This window comes from Podarcis raffonei, chromosome 1 (genome assembly GCF_027172205.1).
Source record: "Podarcis raffonei isolate rPodRaf1 chromosome 1, rPodRaf1.pri, whole genome shotgun sequence".
NCBI classification, from domain to species: Eukaryota; Metazoa; Chordata; class Lepidosauria; order Squamata; family Lacertidae; genus Podarcis; species Podarcis raffonei.
The window spans coordinates 78918818-78935975 of NC_070602.1; the positions used below are offsets into that span (position 1 = coordinate 78918818).

Below are 17158 nucleotides of genomic sequence, written 5' to 3' on the forward strand. Positions count from 1 at the left end.
TAAATTTCTGTTTAGACCGCCTTTTCTGTGATGTAGGTATGATGTATCTGAGGGGTGGTCTTGATCTACAGGGTGGCAATTTCAAAAGCCTTTATAAGGCCTTGCATGCCATTTTTTCTGGGTCCCTCCTCTCTCCTGCGGGTGAGGGGAGCACCCTGTTGCAACAGATCAATAAATATCAAGCTTACTAGCTGCTTTGCTTCTCAATATTCTCTGGTTGGCCTCTGTTATTCTCTCCTACCAATAGGGAACCTATGCAAGGACTCTATATGGGCTCTTGGATACCCCATAAGGGAAAAGGGCAATTTTTGTTTACAACAATACAAAGAAGCAGGGAGCCTTAGCAGAGTTCAATGACACGTTCCAGCCAAGCAAAAACACTCAAGTGCAAAGCCAGAACCTTTGCAAAGTGTGGCCTGGAGACAGGGTGCCTTATAGTACAATGGTGCTTTTTGGCATGACAATGGGAGGTCTCAATACATGGACAACCAATGAACTCTACAGGATCGTTCTGGCATGCTCTTTTCTTTACGCGTGCACCAACTACACACCTTGCAGGTTGCAGGAGGAATCCTGTATCAAGCTAAGGCTGCAAAGCCTGAGGGGGGAGGGGCGCTTTACCTGTATAGAGTGAAATGTAGGGTGAATCGATGACCTCAAACTTGAAGCTGGGCAGAAAAACGCGCCACTGAAAGAGACAAGAGAGTGATAAAGAAAGGTCAATCTATATATGCATGTATTTTGTGTGCTCCTGCATGTGGGGGAAAGGAGATTTGCGGAAGACCAGCTGGTAGGAATGTGAATGGGGAGGAATTCAGGAGAGTCCAGAAGACAGCCTGCTAGAGTTCCCATTCAATGCCTATTTCACACCGGCTGGCGACTGTTTCTGCCCCATGTGGCTCTTCATCTGCTCTCTGGCGCAACACCTTGGGAGAACATGCTGCATGGAGGAAGTGTGTGCTCCACGCTCAGCCGGCAGCCTGCTGTTCCTTGGGCATGTGGCACTTTGGGGCTGAGCCCAAGAATCAGGTGGCACTATCCACCATAGCCAGTAGCTTAACTAGGAAAGTTTGCTCTGTGTTTGGAAGTAAAAAAGGAAGAAAGATGCAGCACACAACTCAAGGCTTTTCCCTGGCTGTAGTGCAGCTTCTGGCTTTCAGAATGCAGGTGTGAATCAACTACAGAGATAACAAACTGAGTCACTGCACTGATCCGATAACAGCTTTTTAGTGTTACTAGCTAGTCTGGCCTGGCCACACCCTGCCATTGGGTCAAGAACATGCAATTCTGCTGAATCGTCCTGATCCTTTTCTGGATAATGGGCAACAGTCAACTATATTTTACTTGGAGCAGGCCCAATGAAATGACTGAACATGACTAAGTTAGTTAAACTTGGTTGAATAACACCCAGTATTATTTTTGGTTGTTCTCTAACCTGCAGACAACTTGGGCAGCTGTTACTCAACAACTGCCAGGAACACAGTCATCTTAAAACATATTAGCACTTTTTTCTTTCCATTTTTTTTACAGGAACATTGTATTTTCTGAGCACTCAGCCAATTTCTTTCTTTCTTTTGCTGGGAAAGTGAGAAGTAAGTGCTGTGTGGAATGAAGTTGCCCAAGTGTCACACTGTCTGGATAGTGCCTGGGTCATCAATATGATGGGTGCCTCCTCCACTGCCCAATATGTGCCATTTGGTGAACTTTTTCAATAAGTTCTATTATGTTTTAACTCTTCCTTAAAAATATATATTAAAAAACCCAGCAGTCCTCATGCAGGACACACATGCAGCCATTTAAAACATCAACACAAAAGGACCCTCTTAGCCTCACCACATAATGAGCCTCCTCTACAAGCATGTTTGTGTGTTAATAAATTATTTGCAGGCCTTATGCTTATTTATTTTATTAATTTTATTTCTATACTGCCCTTCTTAGCATCACAGGGAAGTATACTTCTCCTCTCCAGCAATGAAGCACAATTACAAACTGTTTGGGAGATGCTTCTGAGCTCTCTGACATTCAACTGAACCCTCGTTCCTTCTTTTGAGTGAGGAACTGTAACATGCTGTGGCTTTCAATTAAAAGGGTAAGCAAAGGGTACCTACACGAGCAGTAAAAGAAAAAAGAAAAGAAAAGGTGTTGGAGGGCAACTCCACCAAAAGGCTGAACCCAGCTCTTCTCTCATTCATAGTAGGAGCAATGGGATCAGTGAACCCAACACTGATTCAGTTGACTGAACTGCCCTTCCCCCACTTGCCCATGTGCATTTGGTTATTTTAAAAGCAAAGCACAATTTTTATTTTAAAAAAGCTGAAAAGCTGTTCTGGGTAAGCAAAAGTTGTTTTGTAATGTCACTGGCACCAGCCAATCAGAACTGTGCATACCCAGCTTCTGCTGTGAACACACACAGGACTGGGAGGGAAGATATTATTTTTTTAACAGATCCAAAGAGTGTGCGCACACTTCCATAGCAGGCTCACCATTCAAATTATGCATGTCCCTGAGAGGAAGCGCTTCTGTACCATCATTGTAAGGAACGCAGCCCAGGATTTTAGCAGAGGAGAGTCAAACAGCTGCTATTCAGGCTCACTGCTAATATTTCTGTAGCTAAGTAGACATACTGTTTTGCTATGTAACAGTTTGTAATGTCGAAACACGAAGTAGTTTTAATAAAGGCTGCTTCCTTTTCTCCTGCAGCAGGCTGGAGATTTATTATTGTTAATCGGGGTGCCTGGAAGGCCTCTGTAATGACTGACAAGCTTTCCAACATCGTGTAAAGTGGCAAAAGCAGTAATGTGTCAATGTTCATCTGTCTAGTTTACACACTTGCTTTTAGACAGGCCCATATGCTGTTCATTCTGCACATTTAGTACTTATGTAGACATGCTAAATAGCTGGTGAGCAGGAAGAACAACCTTGCATGCGTACGTGCTTCATATCCATCAAAGCAACCAGACGATTGGTGCATATTATTTTAAAGCAAAGATAAATCCCATCTGGTAATTTTTTTTCATATTCCCTGCTCTCTGGGTGTTACACCTGCCAGGGTGACCTAGAATCCTTTTGGCAGAGACTTCACAGCAGAATCAGGCAGCCATTGGGAAGGAAGAGCATTTGCACTGAGTGGCTCTTCTTCCTTTTAATTTAGATGTGGGATGAATGGAGCCTCTTTAAAAAGACTAATATTTCACCTCCAGCAGCCTGCTGTGCAGTAAAGGCTTCTGTAAAGGGAACACAGCTCCTCTGAGAGGCATGAAAATGAGGCTATTTTAAAGTTTCTAGGAGATGGGAGACATTTTATCTTGAGAATAAAAGAGTTTAAGAAATTACCAGCTAGGAAGTCCCTCTCATACTCCCTTCTGGCTCTTTCCCCAGAGAAGGACACAATTAATTTTAAGGAGAAAAGACTTTTCTCCTCAAGCTCTGAGGAAAATGAGAAAAATGGTCTAAGGAATAATCTTCCTCCCTCCCTCTGCTTTACTGTAAAGCAGATTGAGGAAGTTTAAATGGTGGAAAACATGTTTCATTCTGCTAGCTTTGGTGGGCAAATATGTACCTTTGGGTGCCTCGTGGCCAGATGCTTTTTCCTCTACTGGTAATCTACAAACTAATCCTTAATAAGAGCTGTTTCAAAATTGACCAGTGAAAGCTGTGCTAAAGATGTCTTTTTGACTATAAAGGCTTCTTTGACAGGGATGGAAGGTTTATTTACTGTCAAGATTTTTAGTCAAGAGAGCACAAAACAGAAGGCTTCTTGGCCTTTTTTTGGCTAAGATCAAGTGTAGGTCTGTTTCTATTTTTCAAAACAAGTTTAATATTCCTACCAGGTGCTCTGTACCTTAACGTGGGGGGAGGCTTGAAAGGGATTTATTTACTCACACCAACTTCCACATGGTCTGAGCCACGGTCATCCTGCTTGTGGAGAAGCTCGAAGTAATAGCGCCTAGAGGAAAGGACACTGTGTGGGAAGCAAAGGAGATCATTAGAAAACAGCAAGCATACTTCCAAGGTTACATGAATTCGAGGACTGCCATGCTGTTGTCCCTGAGGAACTCTCAGCTACAGCAGATGCTGGAGGGCCGGGGAACAGAAATCTTAGGTGAATGAAGCTGGTGAATGAAGCCAGTTTCTACCCACACTCTTCCACACTGGCTCTTTGGCAGTAAGTATTGTGTGTGCCCAGAGATAGGGGAAGGGGAAGGTAGGGTTGTGGTTCTATTTGTACTGTTCAGTTGCCATTTTCTTAGCCAATTTCCTCCTCTTTCCAGGATCTCTCAAACACCATGATCTAGCTGGAAAATGCACTCCATACCAAAGAGTGGGATTCAACAGCACACTAAGGCGATTGTTCTGTCTCTGCAAGCATTTCTGCTTGCCTGATCTCCCCTCTCCTTTCCCCATGGGCTGTCCTAGGGGTTCTCCCAACCCTCCTGAGCAGCTCTGGGGAGGACACAGAAGGAGGGGAGAAAGTCCCATTGCAGGACTTTTTATGCTAACTTCTTATAGCGCAATAACTTAGCTGAATCTGGGCCAAAAGTGTGCTCACCCTCCACATATCAATGCTCCAAACACAGAAAGAATTGTGCAGGAGTGTGCAAAATCACCCAATGTTCCACAATGTATTTATCATGGCATCAAGCACATTTTCACAGAATTAGGAGCAATTTAGCAGCGGCTAGTGCGAGGGAAAGAGGAAGAAGGTGGTGTTGCAGTGGCCAAGCGCTTGAGCTGTAATCTGAAAAGTCAAGTGGTTCAAACATCATCTCAGCCACAAACATTCCAGCCCCACCTCCCCTCGGTCCCTCAACCTCACCTCTCTCCCTGCTTTCCTTCTGAAATATAAGGGCAACAACAACAATCTGTTTTGCAGAATGGTTGTAAGGATCACTGAATGCTAAGAGTCAAAGCCATGGTCTTTAAATCACTTGCTTGCCCTGTTTATGTATAAAGCATAGGGTTGGGGGAAATCTGCTTTCAACATCAACTCTGATGCTATGAGTGAACTGGGATAAAAGAAAAGTGCCTGATGCAATGGACTATGGAGAAGTTACAGCTCTCCTTGCCCATAATAGTGTTATCAGTACAGACAGCAGAGTCAGGATGGGGAAGAGGAGATAGATATGGGGACAGAGAAGAGGTACCAGAAAGAGAATGGGACACAGGCATGCGTAGCACAAAGAAATTCTGCTTTCTGATTACTGGAAGCCCCACCTGCAGCCTCAGTTGGCAATACAATCTGTATCACACGTTGTCCACATAGGTTCAGGTTTTTTGCCCATTTAAGTTCAGTTATTTTCTGTACAACTAGGCTAGACTCAAGACATTTCTTCTCCCTCCCAACTGAAATCTGGATAACTTCAGATGTGAGCCAAATTCCAAACCATGCAGCAGGATTTCATATAGGACACAAACACAGAGTCTCAGCACGGGAACAAAGCAAACTAGGAAGGATTCAGGAAACAACCATCTACATTGAAAAGGAGAGGAGCAAAAGGTTAAGGAATAGAACTAAAGAACAGATATGAAGAGAATGCTGCCAGCAGTTCTGGAGGCAATAGATGCCCACACCCAGTTGACAGAGGCAAGGCATTGTAGGCGCAGTTGCAGCTGAGATCCCGCTGTTCGATCACTGCTGCCTGTCAGTCCTGATCAGTGAGAGCAGAGGGCTCCTAAAATCCTTCTCACACAGGCTCTCGCTGGCTTGGTGTGCTGCATGCCACTGCTGCCATGGTAACCATATCCATCTCTCACACAGCGAGACAGAAGGCTCTTCTCTGCCTTAAGCTGCCCAAGACACCAGATAGTTGGGATGCTGAGTTCATTTCACAGCACACACAAACACCCTGGGCTGACAGACCTTTGGTACTTTTCATGCAAGAGATTGTCAAGTGCTGGGAAGAAAGTGCAGGCCAACCCCATGGGGAGAATGGAGGGGTGGTGGCTGCCAACTTCAGCTGGTGCCTGCTAACTCAGCTGCAGCCATGGTTCAGCAGAGATGTGGTGCTTCAGAAGCCTGGCGGAGAGAGTAGCTGATCCATAGAGCTGGTGGCAAAGGCAATGGGCCAGGTGGAATCTTCCTGGAAACATGGGCTTGTACAGTACACCTCAAACACAAATAGCAAGGAGAGGGACTGCCCTAACATCAAGCAGCCGCCTAAATGAGAGGGACTAGAGTGGACTGGAAGAGCATGTGCTTTGAATGGACAAGGTCACCTCTGGCAGGAAAGCAATAGCTCTGCCTGGAGATCCTGCTGCCAGTCAGAGTACAGTACTGGGCTTGATGGACTGTTTCCTATGTTCTCCAGGCAGTAGCCTCACACGTCTTCAGGAACTGTAAGCTTCACACCACCTCTGGAATTCAGTCACTGGCTGCAAACAGAGAGGCACGTGCAGACACACCGAAGATTATTAGGCATGGCGCCTGAAGGGAGTTGCCTAGAAAAACTAAACACTTCTATTGCTTCTGAGAGTAGGGCGCCCATGTTTGGGAAGACACTGAAGGGTAGAAAGCATAAAATTGACTGTGGTGGTTTTCTTCATAGTTTTGCTTTCTGAACATTTCCAGGTTTGAATTTGCTCGTCTTGATTAAAATCTCTTTCCCATGGTAAACCACTAATTTCTGGTAATATTGCTGCCATTTACAGTCTTTGTGTTATGTCGCAGTTTGATTGTGTTGCTCCACTGACAAATCTTTTTCTTTTTCAACTCTCACTTCTTACTTCTAGTGTTACTGTTCTGAATTATCTGTCCCCTTTGTATTTGCTGCCAACTTGCTTTGGGATCTCTTGTTATGATCAGGTTTAGTTTCTTCACTCTTCTTCCAGGGGTGGCCAGTCCCATTTTGCCACCTGACATGAATGGGAAGGTGACTCCCCTGCCTTGTTTACCAGTCACACAGTGGCTTCCAGAAAAATCTCACCAGAAGTCATCACCATCACGCAACCCTGGCGCTGGTGGTGGGAAGAGTGCCACCCTGAGGGATTCCACAGCTCAAAGCAGCTGCTTCAGTCTAGGCTAGTTCATGAGCAGGTTCTGTCTTCCTCCCTCTTTTAGCTAGGCCTCAGATTTCTTCTTCCAAGACTGATCTGCATCCATTTTCTTCTGTCTTTCCACAAGCTGAAATGCTATCACTGTTAATATTTAGCATTTCACTCTTCAAACTTTGAAACATTTCCCCCCAGCCATTACTTCTTAACAGTTACCTACTTCTTCTCTTCCTTTTTAATACTGATGTGTTTGTATATCAAGGAAAATGAATAAATGATCAACTTCTTGTAACAAATTGTTTGAGTTGATGGTGCTGCTCCAGAACATGTACACAGTCTTGTCCCTTACTTTCTTCTTCCTGGAGATGACTTTGGATTGTAGGATTTTTTTAAAACAACAACACCACATATATTTTTAAAACCTATTTAATATACTAGGTGGCATATATTATTGAGAATGACAATTGCAACAAAACCTCTAAGCCCTGCCCAACTCTTCAGCCAAAAACAGGGTTCAGTTCTGCATATGCAGAGACAATACTGCTCAGTTTGGATTTAGCAATGGGGAGGTGTGTGGAGTGTGTGTTTTCTTAATTAAACCCCTTCCTAGCCAGATGTGAGCAGGTCTTGCTGTTGTTTGGATTTCAGATCACAGAGTTTGCTCAAGTGAAACAATGGGAAATGCATTCATCCTTTTTTCATCAAGATGCCTAAGCTTTGGACTTACAATACTAAAGTTCACAAGGGTGAAAAACAAGAGAGATGAAATCACCCAAATGGGACTACAGGAGAAGTCTTCTCTTTGGCCTTCTGAGTGCAGTAGCAGAGCTGTGTGAAGACTTGATACCAAAATAGCAAAGATGTGGCGCTGCTGCAGGACAGGAATGAGGTGTGACAGATGCAGTAGTGCTGTGGAACGCTTTTTTAAAACAAACAAACAAACAAACAAACAATCCTGTCTGTGTCACCCCTTTCATATCTTATTATGTCCCATTATCCATCAGGTAACGGAAAGAGAATCAAATCCATCTCTTTTGCCATGTGTGTGAGAGCACTGCTCTGTGTAACCAGGGTGTGTAAACCAAGAACACCAAGCCCTGCTCACCACAACTGTGGCTCAATTGGAGGAGAAGGAAGAGGAGAGGAGAAAAAAATATCTCCAAAATTTCCCTTGGGAACTCCAGGACATACTCCAGGCAGGCTTTTGCTCTCCAAGCTGGCCGAGCTCCAATCAGCTGCTTCAAGGAAGTGTGTGTGGCAAATGTGCCCAAACTATTCTTGCCACCACCAACAGTCCCTGCCCTTCCCTCCCACTTCCTTTCATCGGCTCCCTAATTAGATTACAGCACTGAATTGTTCCCAGCTAATCATCTGCAATGGAATCCGAAGTATATTCACACCCCACACTGAGCGCTTTTAAATGGTAGCCCCACAGGGGTGCCAGAAATCTTGCAAGGCCTATTCATGTCTTATTCATGAGCCAACCACAACCCTTGCAGGCAACAGTCTATGACAGCAGTTACAGGGAAACCTTGGGCTCTCCCCATCTTGATTGTTTAGAGGAGTAACAGGGAACCTGTGGTCCTCCAGATGTTACTGGACTGCTATTGGGAGTATTTTCTTATGGCAAATCCACTGCACTATATATGGGTGCTTATCCTGACTATTTCAAAGAGATCAGTGAGGAAAATAGTTCAGTTCAATGCCTTTTAAAGCTGAAATGGGGAAACTACCAGCAGATTCACCATGCGTCTCCCACAGAGGTTCAAGAGACAAGAGATCCCTGGTTTTATTTATTTATGTCTGGTTAAGAAGACACATTTCCCATCATGCACTGGACCTTAACACTGGGCAGGCTTCAACTAACTGGTGCTGTTAGCAGAAGCCCATGGAAGGATTCTGCTAACGCAATGATGCTTCCCTCCCATCTTCCCCTGTGCCCCTGGAATTGGCTTGCGCAAGGGGGGGGGGAATCCCTAGAACAGCACATGGGGGGAGGGAAGGGGAGATTGTTGTATCAATGCAATCAAAATGCTTGCACTGATGGAGTGATCCTCTCAGCGCTATACTGAATTTCTCCCACTAAACAGTACTATCACACTGATCGGTAGTGACAGAGATCACATTGACTAGTTCTGCTGAGGAGCAGGCATGGCACTTAAGCTGGAAAAATCTGCCAATGTGCCCAGTACTGAGGCTTGGTTTGGGCCCCTCTGTTCTCAGAGCAGGTGTTTGTCCATTCATATTCCTCCCATCCAGCCCCTTTTTTTGCATTTGGACAGCTTCCCTCATTTCTTTCTTCCAGCAGCTGGGGGAAGCAATAAGCATTCAGCACACATCTCCACTATTATTCCAGATCTCTTCATGTCCTGACCCTAGCAAGAAAACTCTGCATGCCCTGCTCTTCACATTTGTCCTTCTGCCAATCTGAGGGCATGGCACACAGGATACATCGCAGAGAAACAAGAGGCGATGCCAAAATGTTTGCAAATATATTTATACGGGGCACATGACAACAACCCTTGGGCCACCACCGGCAAGGGAGCAGTTCATAACCTTGAGCAGCCTTTCCCAGCGGCCTCCTTCAGCACCACCATCACAAGCTCTGCTCACAACACTGGAGCTGCCTGCTGAATAAAGCCTCTTTCCCGGTGTAGGGCAAAAGGGCCTCTGTCTCTGCAGCCATTCGCTGTGCATGAACAGAACAAGTAAGAGGTATGCAGAGTGGACAGGGAAAGACTGCAGAATGCCATGGAAGTTCCTGCTCAGCAGCAGACTGATAGAACAGGCAAAGAGAGGCCCAGATGAGAGCTGCCAGCTCCCTTCTGGGCTGTGTCAAAAAGAGAGAGGCAAAGAAACAGGAAGGGGGAGCTGACAGGCACCAAATCTAGACAGGAAGTACCTTCAGACCAACAAGCCTGGAAACAGGACAAAGAGGAGGAGGAATGGAAAGGAGCGTTGCTATAGGAAAAGAAAGATGCAAAGAGATCGGAAATGAGGAGAGAAAGAGAGAGCAAAGGGCTCATGGAGAAGCAAGTTTACAGAAACTATTATGGATTTCCCACCTTAGATTGCCCTGTGGGAGAGCTGGCCTTGGGACTGGGAGACCTGGGCTCACCCACTGCCAAGAACTCACTGTGTGGCCTTGAACAAGTCACCATCTCTCAGCTTCCATTTGAGAACTGGAGAAGTATCTACCACACAGGGTTGTTCTAAGTGGCAAGTGCTATATGAAGCAGGAGTAGCTAACCCGTGATTTCTGGTGGCCTGCAAAACTCCAATGATTTGCCTCCACTATTTTCAACTGAGTGTTTTTGGGCAGCAGGTGGCGCTATTGTGCCCCACCACTGGGAGAGGTCTCTGCTGATCTGATATGCAGGGATGGGAGGCGTCACGTCTTTTTACCTTTAGAAGAGGACCCCTTCTCCGTCCCGTACTGCACCATTCTTACAAAGTTGGTGCCATTGTTGGAAGGCTTTAGAGAGGCAAAAGAAACAGGAAGAAGCATTCCTTCCAGTTTCCTGCCTAAGGACCTTCTACCACTAGTGCCAAACCACAGAGAGAAGGGGCTCTGTTCCTTCTCCCAAGGGCAGAAGACTATCCCAGGGCAGGCACTGCCCTAGAGAGCATAAACACTGCTGAGTGTGTCTACGTGTGTAAACTGATTGTCCTACCCTTTGCGCTGCATGAGTGTATGCATGTGTGTGAAATGGGCTTGGTGGGCATGCAGATCTTGAGGGAGTGGGAAAACGCTCAAAGGGGCCCTTGAGCCACAGAAGGTTAGCCACCCTGATATAAAGGATAAAGAAGAGAAGAATGGTGGTTTCTGACTTGGCTGTTCCAGTCCCTTCAATACTATCTGGATGTCTTGTTTCTGCACCATTGTAGTGAATGAGACATAAAATATAGCTAGACCAGTTTCCATTGGCGTTAATTGTACCAAGGTTTTGACAAAGTGCCCTGTGTAGTAAGGCAACCCTGCGTGCTTCACCAGCAGAACATAAGCTTCCCTTCTTTTATATCTCTCCAACAATGAAGCATATACAAGATGTTGAGATCTAAGTAACATATGCTCACTTGCTAAAATGGGGGGGGGACTTTCTAAAAACATGCACAATTTCATAAGATACACTTGCAATTGTATAAAAATATTAGTAACGCCTCTTTGTTTAAATATATTATCATACCTACTAGATATGGTTCAGCATTCTGTTTCCAGCATGGGTGAGCCAGCTGCTTCTGGGAGCAAACAGGCAACAGGCCTCCCCAGAAGCTGGTATACTATTTGTGAACATGATTTCATAGCTAAAAACCATTGAGAGATCTATCCTCTATGAATTTGTCAATTTTTTTTTAAAAAAAGTGATCTAAGCTAGTGGCAGAAGGACAGGGTAGCAATACCTACCGGATTGGCTTGGAAACTTGTGAGCTGAATTTTGTGAACTCTCCTGGGGCAGTCCACTCAGAGCCCAGCTAAAGAAGAAGAGGAGAAAGAATGTGAATATGGGGCCAAATTCAATCTTTGATCAAAGGCCAAAACCAATGCCCAAAAACTAGAAGAAAATAAGGAATGGCACTGGCCGAAGTTGATTAGAACATCACAATCCACATGGTTTTTGAGTACATTTCAGGGGAATAGCTTGAAGCTGATTCACAGCAACCATGCCTAATTTCCTAAGCAAATAATTTATACTAAGAGGAATATGGGGAAAGCCCTTCATATAATGCTGTCATAATTCAACTGGTAGACTTTCCTTCCTGTCACTGTGTGATTTTATTTCCAATCTTCTAGTTTGTGTCTAATCTGGTCTGTTTTATATCTAGTGCTACAAAGCGCTTATAAAAATCAAATCACTAAGGTTTTCCTAAACAATTAATATGAGGCACACAAAACCCGAGCCACTAGATCAAATGAGAATAGAATCCCTTCCATCAGGTCACCTCTGAGTTAATTGATATAAGGAAAAACAAGCTTTTTCTCACAGTGTGGTCTGCATGACTAGACAGCTCTGTAATGCGTAGGTTAAAAGGCGTTGCCACAGTCCTGCAGGGCTTGTACCTTTCTATTGCAAATGTACAAGATTCAGCACTGGCCTTTAAGCTTTCATTAAAAATGCACAAAAGGGAGTGAGCTACAGCTGTCCTGGGACCTGCAGCATTGAATTTCTTGACTGTGCATGCTGAAGATTTAATTTTGTTTACTTTTATTTGTTAGCAGAACAATCAAATGGTGAAACAAATTTCCAATCTTTGCTTGGCAACAGCTTTACCCACCAGTGGCTTGAGAGACTCACTGCAGACTATAGATCTATTTGGAATAGCCTGACAGTGCCAAACCTTTCAGAAATACTGAGGCAGCCTTTGAAGTATACTGGGACGGGCGCTGCTAAAACGTTTGGAGAAAAAGGGAGCAGTTGTGAAACTGGTAGAATTTCAAATGGAAGGTTAGACACTCATAATCTTGAAGACACAACAAATAAAATCTTTTGGTTGGTTTGATTTCTGATACCGTGCTATTTTTAATTTTATTGCATTGGATAATTTGGATTTTTTCTTTTCTTTGATGCGGTATGTAACACGACTATATTCTGTGCTGCATCATAATTTCTATGGGGGAGTGTTTCTTTTGTTGCATATGAGTTGTTTGACTTATATGAATAAAAACATTTTTTAAGGGGGAAGGGGAAAGTGGCAATAGCAGTGGGGCAGTGATGAAAGTAAGGAGTTGTATGGGTAAGATGACAGATCAGGGCAGCAGGCCCATGCCTTCAAATGTGTGAGAGTGTATGTGTGTGTGTGTGTGTGTGTGAGAGAGAGAGAGAGAGAGAGCGGGAGGGGGGGAAGAGATTTAAACTCCCAAAGGGGCACAAAGGAGTGGAGGGTATTGGTTCCTTCCCTCCTCACTTCATTCTTACACTTAATCTGACAGGATTTTCTCCTCCCTGCCCCCATGCTGATGCTGGAAATGAACTTGGCTAGGATATAAACACTAGTTGAAAAGAGGGGAAAGTGGCAGTTGTGAGAACAGCATTTAACACAGATACCCACTTTGAGACTTAATTGGCATTCCACCCCTAGGCTTCAGAGCAGACATAGGTCTGCAACTGTCAAGCATTAGGTAAAAGTAAAGGTACCCCTGACCGTTAGGTCCAGTTGTGGATGACTCTGGGGTTATGTGCTCATCTCGCTTTATTGGCTGAGGGAGCCAGCGTTTGTCTGCAGACAGCTTCCGGGTCATAATAATAATAATAATAATAATAATAATAAATTTTATTTATATTCCGCCCTCCCCAGCCGAAGCCGGGCTCAGGGCGGCTAACAACACTAAAACAGTGCAACATTATAAAAACATTATAAAAATTAATTAAAATACAAATTGATGGCAACCATAAACTAAAGTTTTGTAAAGATTGCCAAAGGAAGGAGTCAGGCTGCGCCCTGACCAAAGGCCTGGAACAGCTCTGTCTTGCAGGCCCTGCGGAAAGATGTCAAGTCCTGCAGGGCCCTTGTCTCTTGCGACAGAGCGTTCCACCAGGTTGGAGCCACAGCTGAAAAAGCTCTGGCTCTAGTTGAGGCCAGCCTAACCTCTCTGTGGCCTGGGACCTTCAAGATGTTTTTATTTGAAGACCGTAAGTTCCTCTGTGGGGCATACCAGGAGAGGCGGTCCCATAGGTACGAGGGTCCTAGGCCGTATAGGGCTTTGAAGGTTAAAACCAGCACCTTAAACCTGATCCTGTACTCCACCGGGAGCCAGTGCAGCTGGTATAGCACCGGATGAATGTGATCTCGCAGCGAAGACCCCGTAAGGAGTCTCGCTGCGGCATTCTGTACCCGCTGGAGTTTCTGGGTCAGTCTCAAGGGCAGCCCCACGTAGAGCGAGTTACAATAATCCAGTCTGGAGGTGACCGTCGCGTGGATCACAGTGGCTAGGTCAGGGCGAGAGAGGTAAGGAGCCAACTGCTTAGCTTGGCGGAGATGAAAAAATGCCGCCTTTGTTATAGCTGCAATCTGCGCCTCCATGGAGAGGGAGGTATCGAAGATTACACCCAAACTCTTAACGGACGGTGCTGGCACTAATTGCACCCCCGCAAGAGATGGGAGTTGCCCCCTCAATCTCATATCGTCCCGTCCCAGCCAGAGGACCTCTGTCTTCGAAGGATTTAACTTCAACCGGCTCCCACGTAACCATCCAGCCACAGCTTCCAAGCATCTGATCAGTGTGTCTGGGGCCGAGTCAGGATGGCCATCCATCAACAGATAAGAGTTGGGTGTCATCAGCATACTGATGGCAGCCCAGCCCAAAACTCCAGACAAGCTGGGCGAGGGGGTGCATAAAGATGTTAAAACGCATTGGGGAGAGTATCGCACCCTGGGGCACTCCACACACCAAGGAGTGGCGGGATGACAATTCCCCCCCAAGCGCCACCCTCTGTCCCCGACCAGAGAGAAACGAGCGCAGCCATTGAAGGACTGTGCCCTGGATCCCCACGTCGGCAAGGCGGTGGTCCAGGAGTTCGTGATCGACCATGTCGAAGGCTGCTGACAGGTCTAGAAGAATCAGCAGCCCCGACCCGCCTCGATCCAGCTGCCTGCGGAGATCATCTGTTAGGGCAACCAGAGCCGTCTCGGTCCCATGACCAGCGCGGAAGCCGGACTGGAATGGATCCAGAGCCGATGTTTCATCCAGAAACCTACCAAGCTGTTCCGCAACCGCTCTCTCAATCACCTTACCCAGGAATGGAAGATTCGAAACCGGGCGGTAATTGGATAGATCTAAGGGATCTAATGATGTTTTCTTTAAAAGCGGGTGCACCACTGCCTCCTTCAGTTCCCCTGGGAATGTCCCGGTGCCAAGGGACAAATTGATGATATCCCCCAGGGGGGCCCGCACCTCGTCTGGACACGCTCTAATCAGCCAGGACGGGCACGGGTCGAGAGGACAAGTGGTGGGCTTTCCAGCTCGGAGGAGTCTGTCCACATCGGCTGGGGATATCCGGTCAAAGTGGTCCAATACTGGACCCGAGGACAGTCGAGGGGCCTCCAGTTCCTTTATTGTATCCAAATTGGCAGGGAGGTCATGGCGGAGCAACAGGACCTTCTCCGCAAAAAAGCTCGCAAATGCCTCACAGCTGTGTGTCAAATTGTTATTTAAATTTGGCTGTCCTTCGAGGGACGTTAAAGACCGAATTATACTAAATAATTGCGCCGGGCGAGAGCTAGCGGATGCAATGGAGGCCGAGAAGTAGGACTTCTTAGTGACCTTCACTGCCATCTCGTAGGTTGTGGCCAGCATGACTAAGCCGCTTCTGGCAAACCAGAGCAGCGCACGGAAACGCCGTTTACCTTCCTGCCGAAGCAGTACCTATTTATCTACTTGCACTTGACATGCTTTTGAACTGCTAGGTTGGCAGGAGCTGGGACCGAATAACGGAAGCTCACCCTGTCGCAGGGATTCGAACTACCGACCTTCTGATTGGCAAGCCCTAGGCTCTGTGGTTTAGACCACAGTGCATTGGTTGGGCCTAAAACCTATAAGTCATGTAGCCACCATTTTCAAGTTGTGTGTGAGAGGTCTTGGGTTCAAAACACAGACAGGCCTGTTGGAGTGGTGATATACCTTTAAAACATAATATGAAACACAATTCTTTCAGTACTTATTAGCTATAAACCCCTAAAATGATATCCTCCAACACTTCAGTGATGAAAACAATCCTGTTTGTGATGGAGTGAAACTAGGGGCAGAGTCTGGGAAACCAGCAGAATGGACAGATTCATTACTATCAGATTCATTGCTTGCATGACACGCAGAGACAGATACAATATATATACAATATATACAACTGCAACCACCCTAGTCAAAGGTCTAACCCAGCTAATCTGAAATCTGCGCTAATTCCTTATCACCTCCTGCATGCTGTTAGCATTGAACACAAGGGCAACAGTAACACTAAGCAAGTGATGCCCTGAGGCCACAATCATACTTTGCTATCTCTGTCAAAGAAATTGATTTTGTTGAATGGCCTTAGAAATGGGACTCGCCTGAGTATCTGCATCATCTCTGTATCCATGGTCTCTATTTCTCTGCTTATATATGGCACAGGAATGCAGTTTCTCCCTGGGAACAGGAAATCTCAAGCTCCGGAGCAAAACCAGAGGGAAACGCTGACAAGATGGGCGAAGAAACACTTGCTGAGTTGCTTTCCAGCATTTTTAAGACATTGCACCGGAGGGAAGTCTTAAACAGAAACTTGAAATACTGCCGATCTCTCCACCTGACAATACTTTCATTAGTTCCTAGCTGTGCTCCTTAGCCTGTTTCTTCCCAACATTGCAAAGCTTTCACGGTATGAGCCAAGTTTAATGTTTTAAATCCAAACCATTTTGCCGGCTATCAAACGGCAAAGTGCATTTCTCACCCCTTATATGGCGAAAAGGGCTCCTTATTTCCATAATTTCTCTATTTGCTAAGGTGGCTGTGGAACAGGCTCTCTCTGCAGCCACCGTGGAAATAAGAGCTTTACCTTCCCATTCAGAACAAAGCAGAGAAATATATGCCACATCTGTGCACAGGCTTAACCTTGAAATCAGTGTTACTGAGCGAACCAGGTGTAAGGCTCAAGTTGTGAGCCACAGCTGCAGAAAAACATTGCTATCGAAACACAACAGCATTTAGAACAGACTCATATACACGCGTATTTGTGTTTTGTGTTATAATAGGTCCAGGTTTTAATTATGCAGCCTCCAGATGTAAGAATCACAGCTGAGTTGGCTCGAGGTTTATATGGCTCCCAGTGGCAATACTACTGGCCACATTTACATTTAACTATCCCAGCAAGGAATCAGGGAGATGACGCCAGATGGCATTGCTTGTGAGAAGACAGCAAGAAGCACATCTATCCGTGGAAAGATGCTACAATGCAGTAACGTGTATCTATCGGCCTTCCTATTACAATGTGAGAAGCTAAGAGAAAGCAAAAAATGGATCCCACCTTGCCCACAAATGCCACCAGACGGGCATTGGCTGGAGTCTCGTCAGGACTGAGCCAAAATTCAGAGTTGTCATCTGAAGCTACAGAAAACTGGAAGTCCCCTACAAGGCAAAGAAGAAAATTTGAGCTGCAGGGTGGACTGCAGGAGCAGGTGAGAGCAGGAGGCTTGAGCAATAAGG

At 45.7% G+C, this 17158-nt stretch overlaps 1 protein-coding gene across 6 annotated transcripts in view; it reads right to left on the reverse strand.

The window, feature by feature from the left end:
* The window catches only part of B4GALNT4 (beta-1,4-N-acetyl-galactosaminyltransferase 4), a 165249-nt gene that overhangs the window by 27218 nt on the left and 120873 nt on the right, over positions 1 to 17158 (reverse strand). For 4 of the 6 annotated variants that reach the window (XM_053395996.1, XM_053396033.1, XM_053396008.1 and 1 more), the window contains exons 6-9: positions 16980 to 17080; positions 11396 to 11463; positions 3883 to 3961; positions 622 to 688 (exon numbers count right to left, since the gene is read on the reverse strand). In XM_053395996.1, the coding sequence (XP_053251971.1) occupies positions 622 to 688; positions 3883 to 3961; positions 11396 to 11463; positions 16980 to 17080 (315 nt within the window). The remainder of the gene's footprint in view (positions 1 to 621; positions 689 to 3882; positions 3962 to 11395; positions 11464 to 16979; positions 17081 to 17158) is intronic. The other 2 variants (XM_053396005.1, XM_053396027.1) reach the window with 1 other exon arrangement.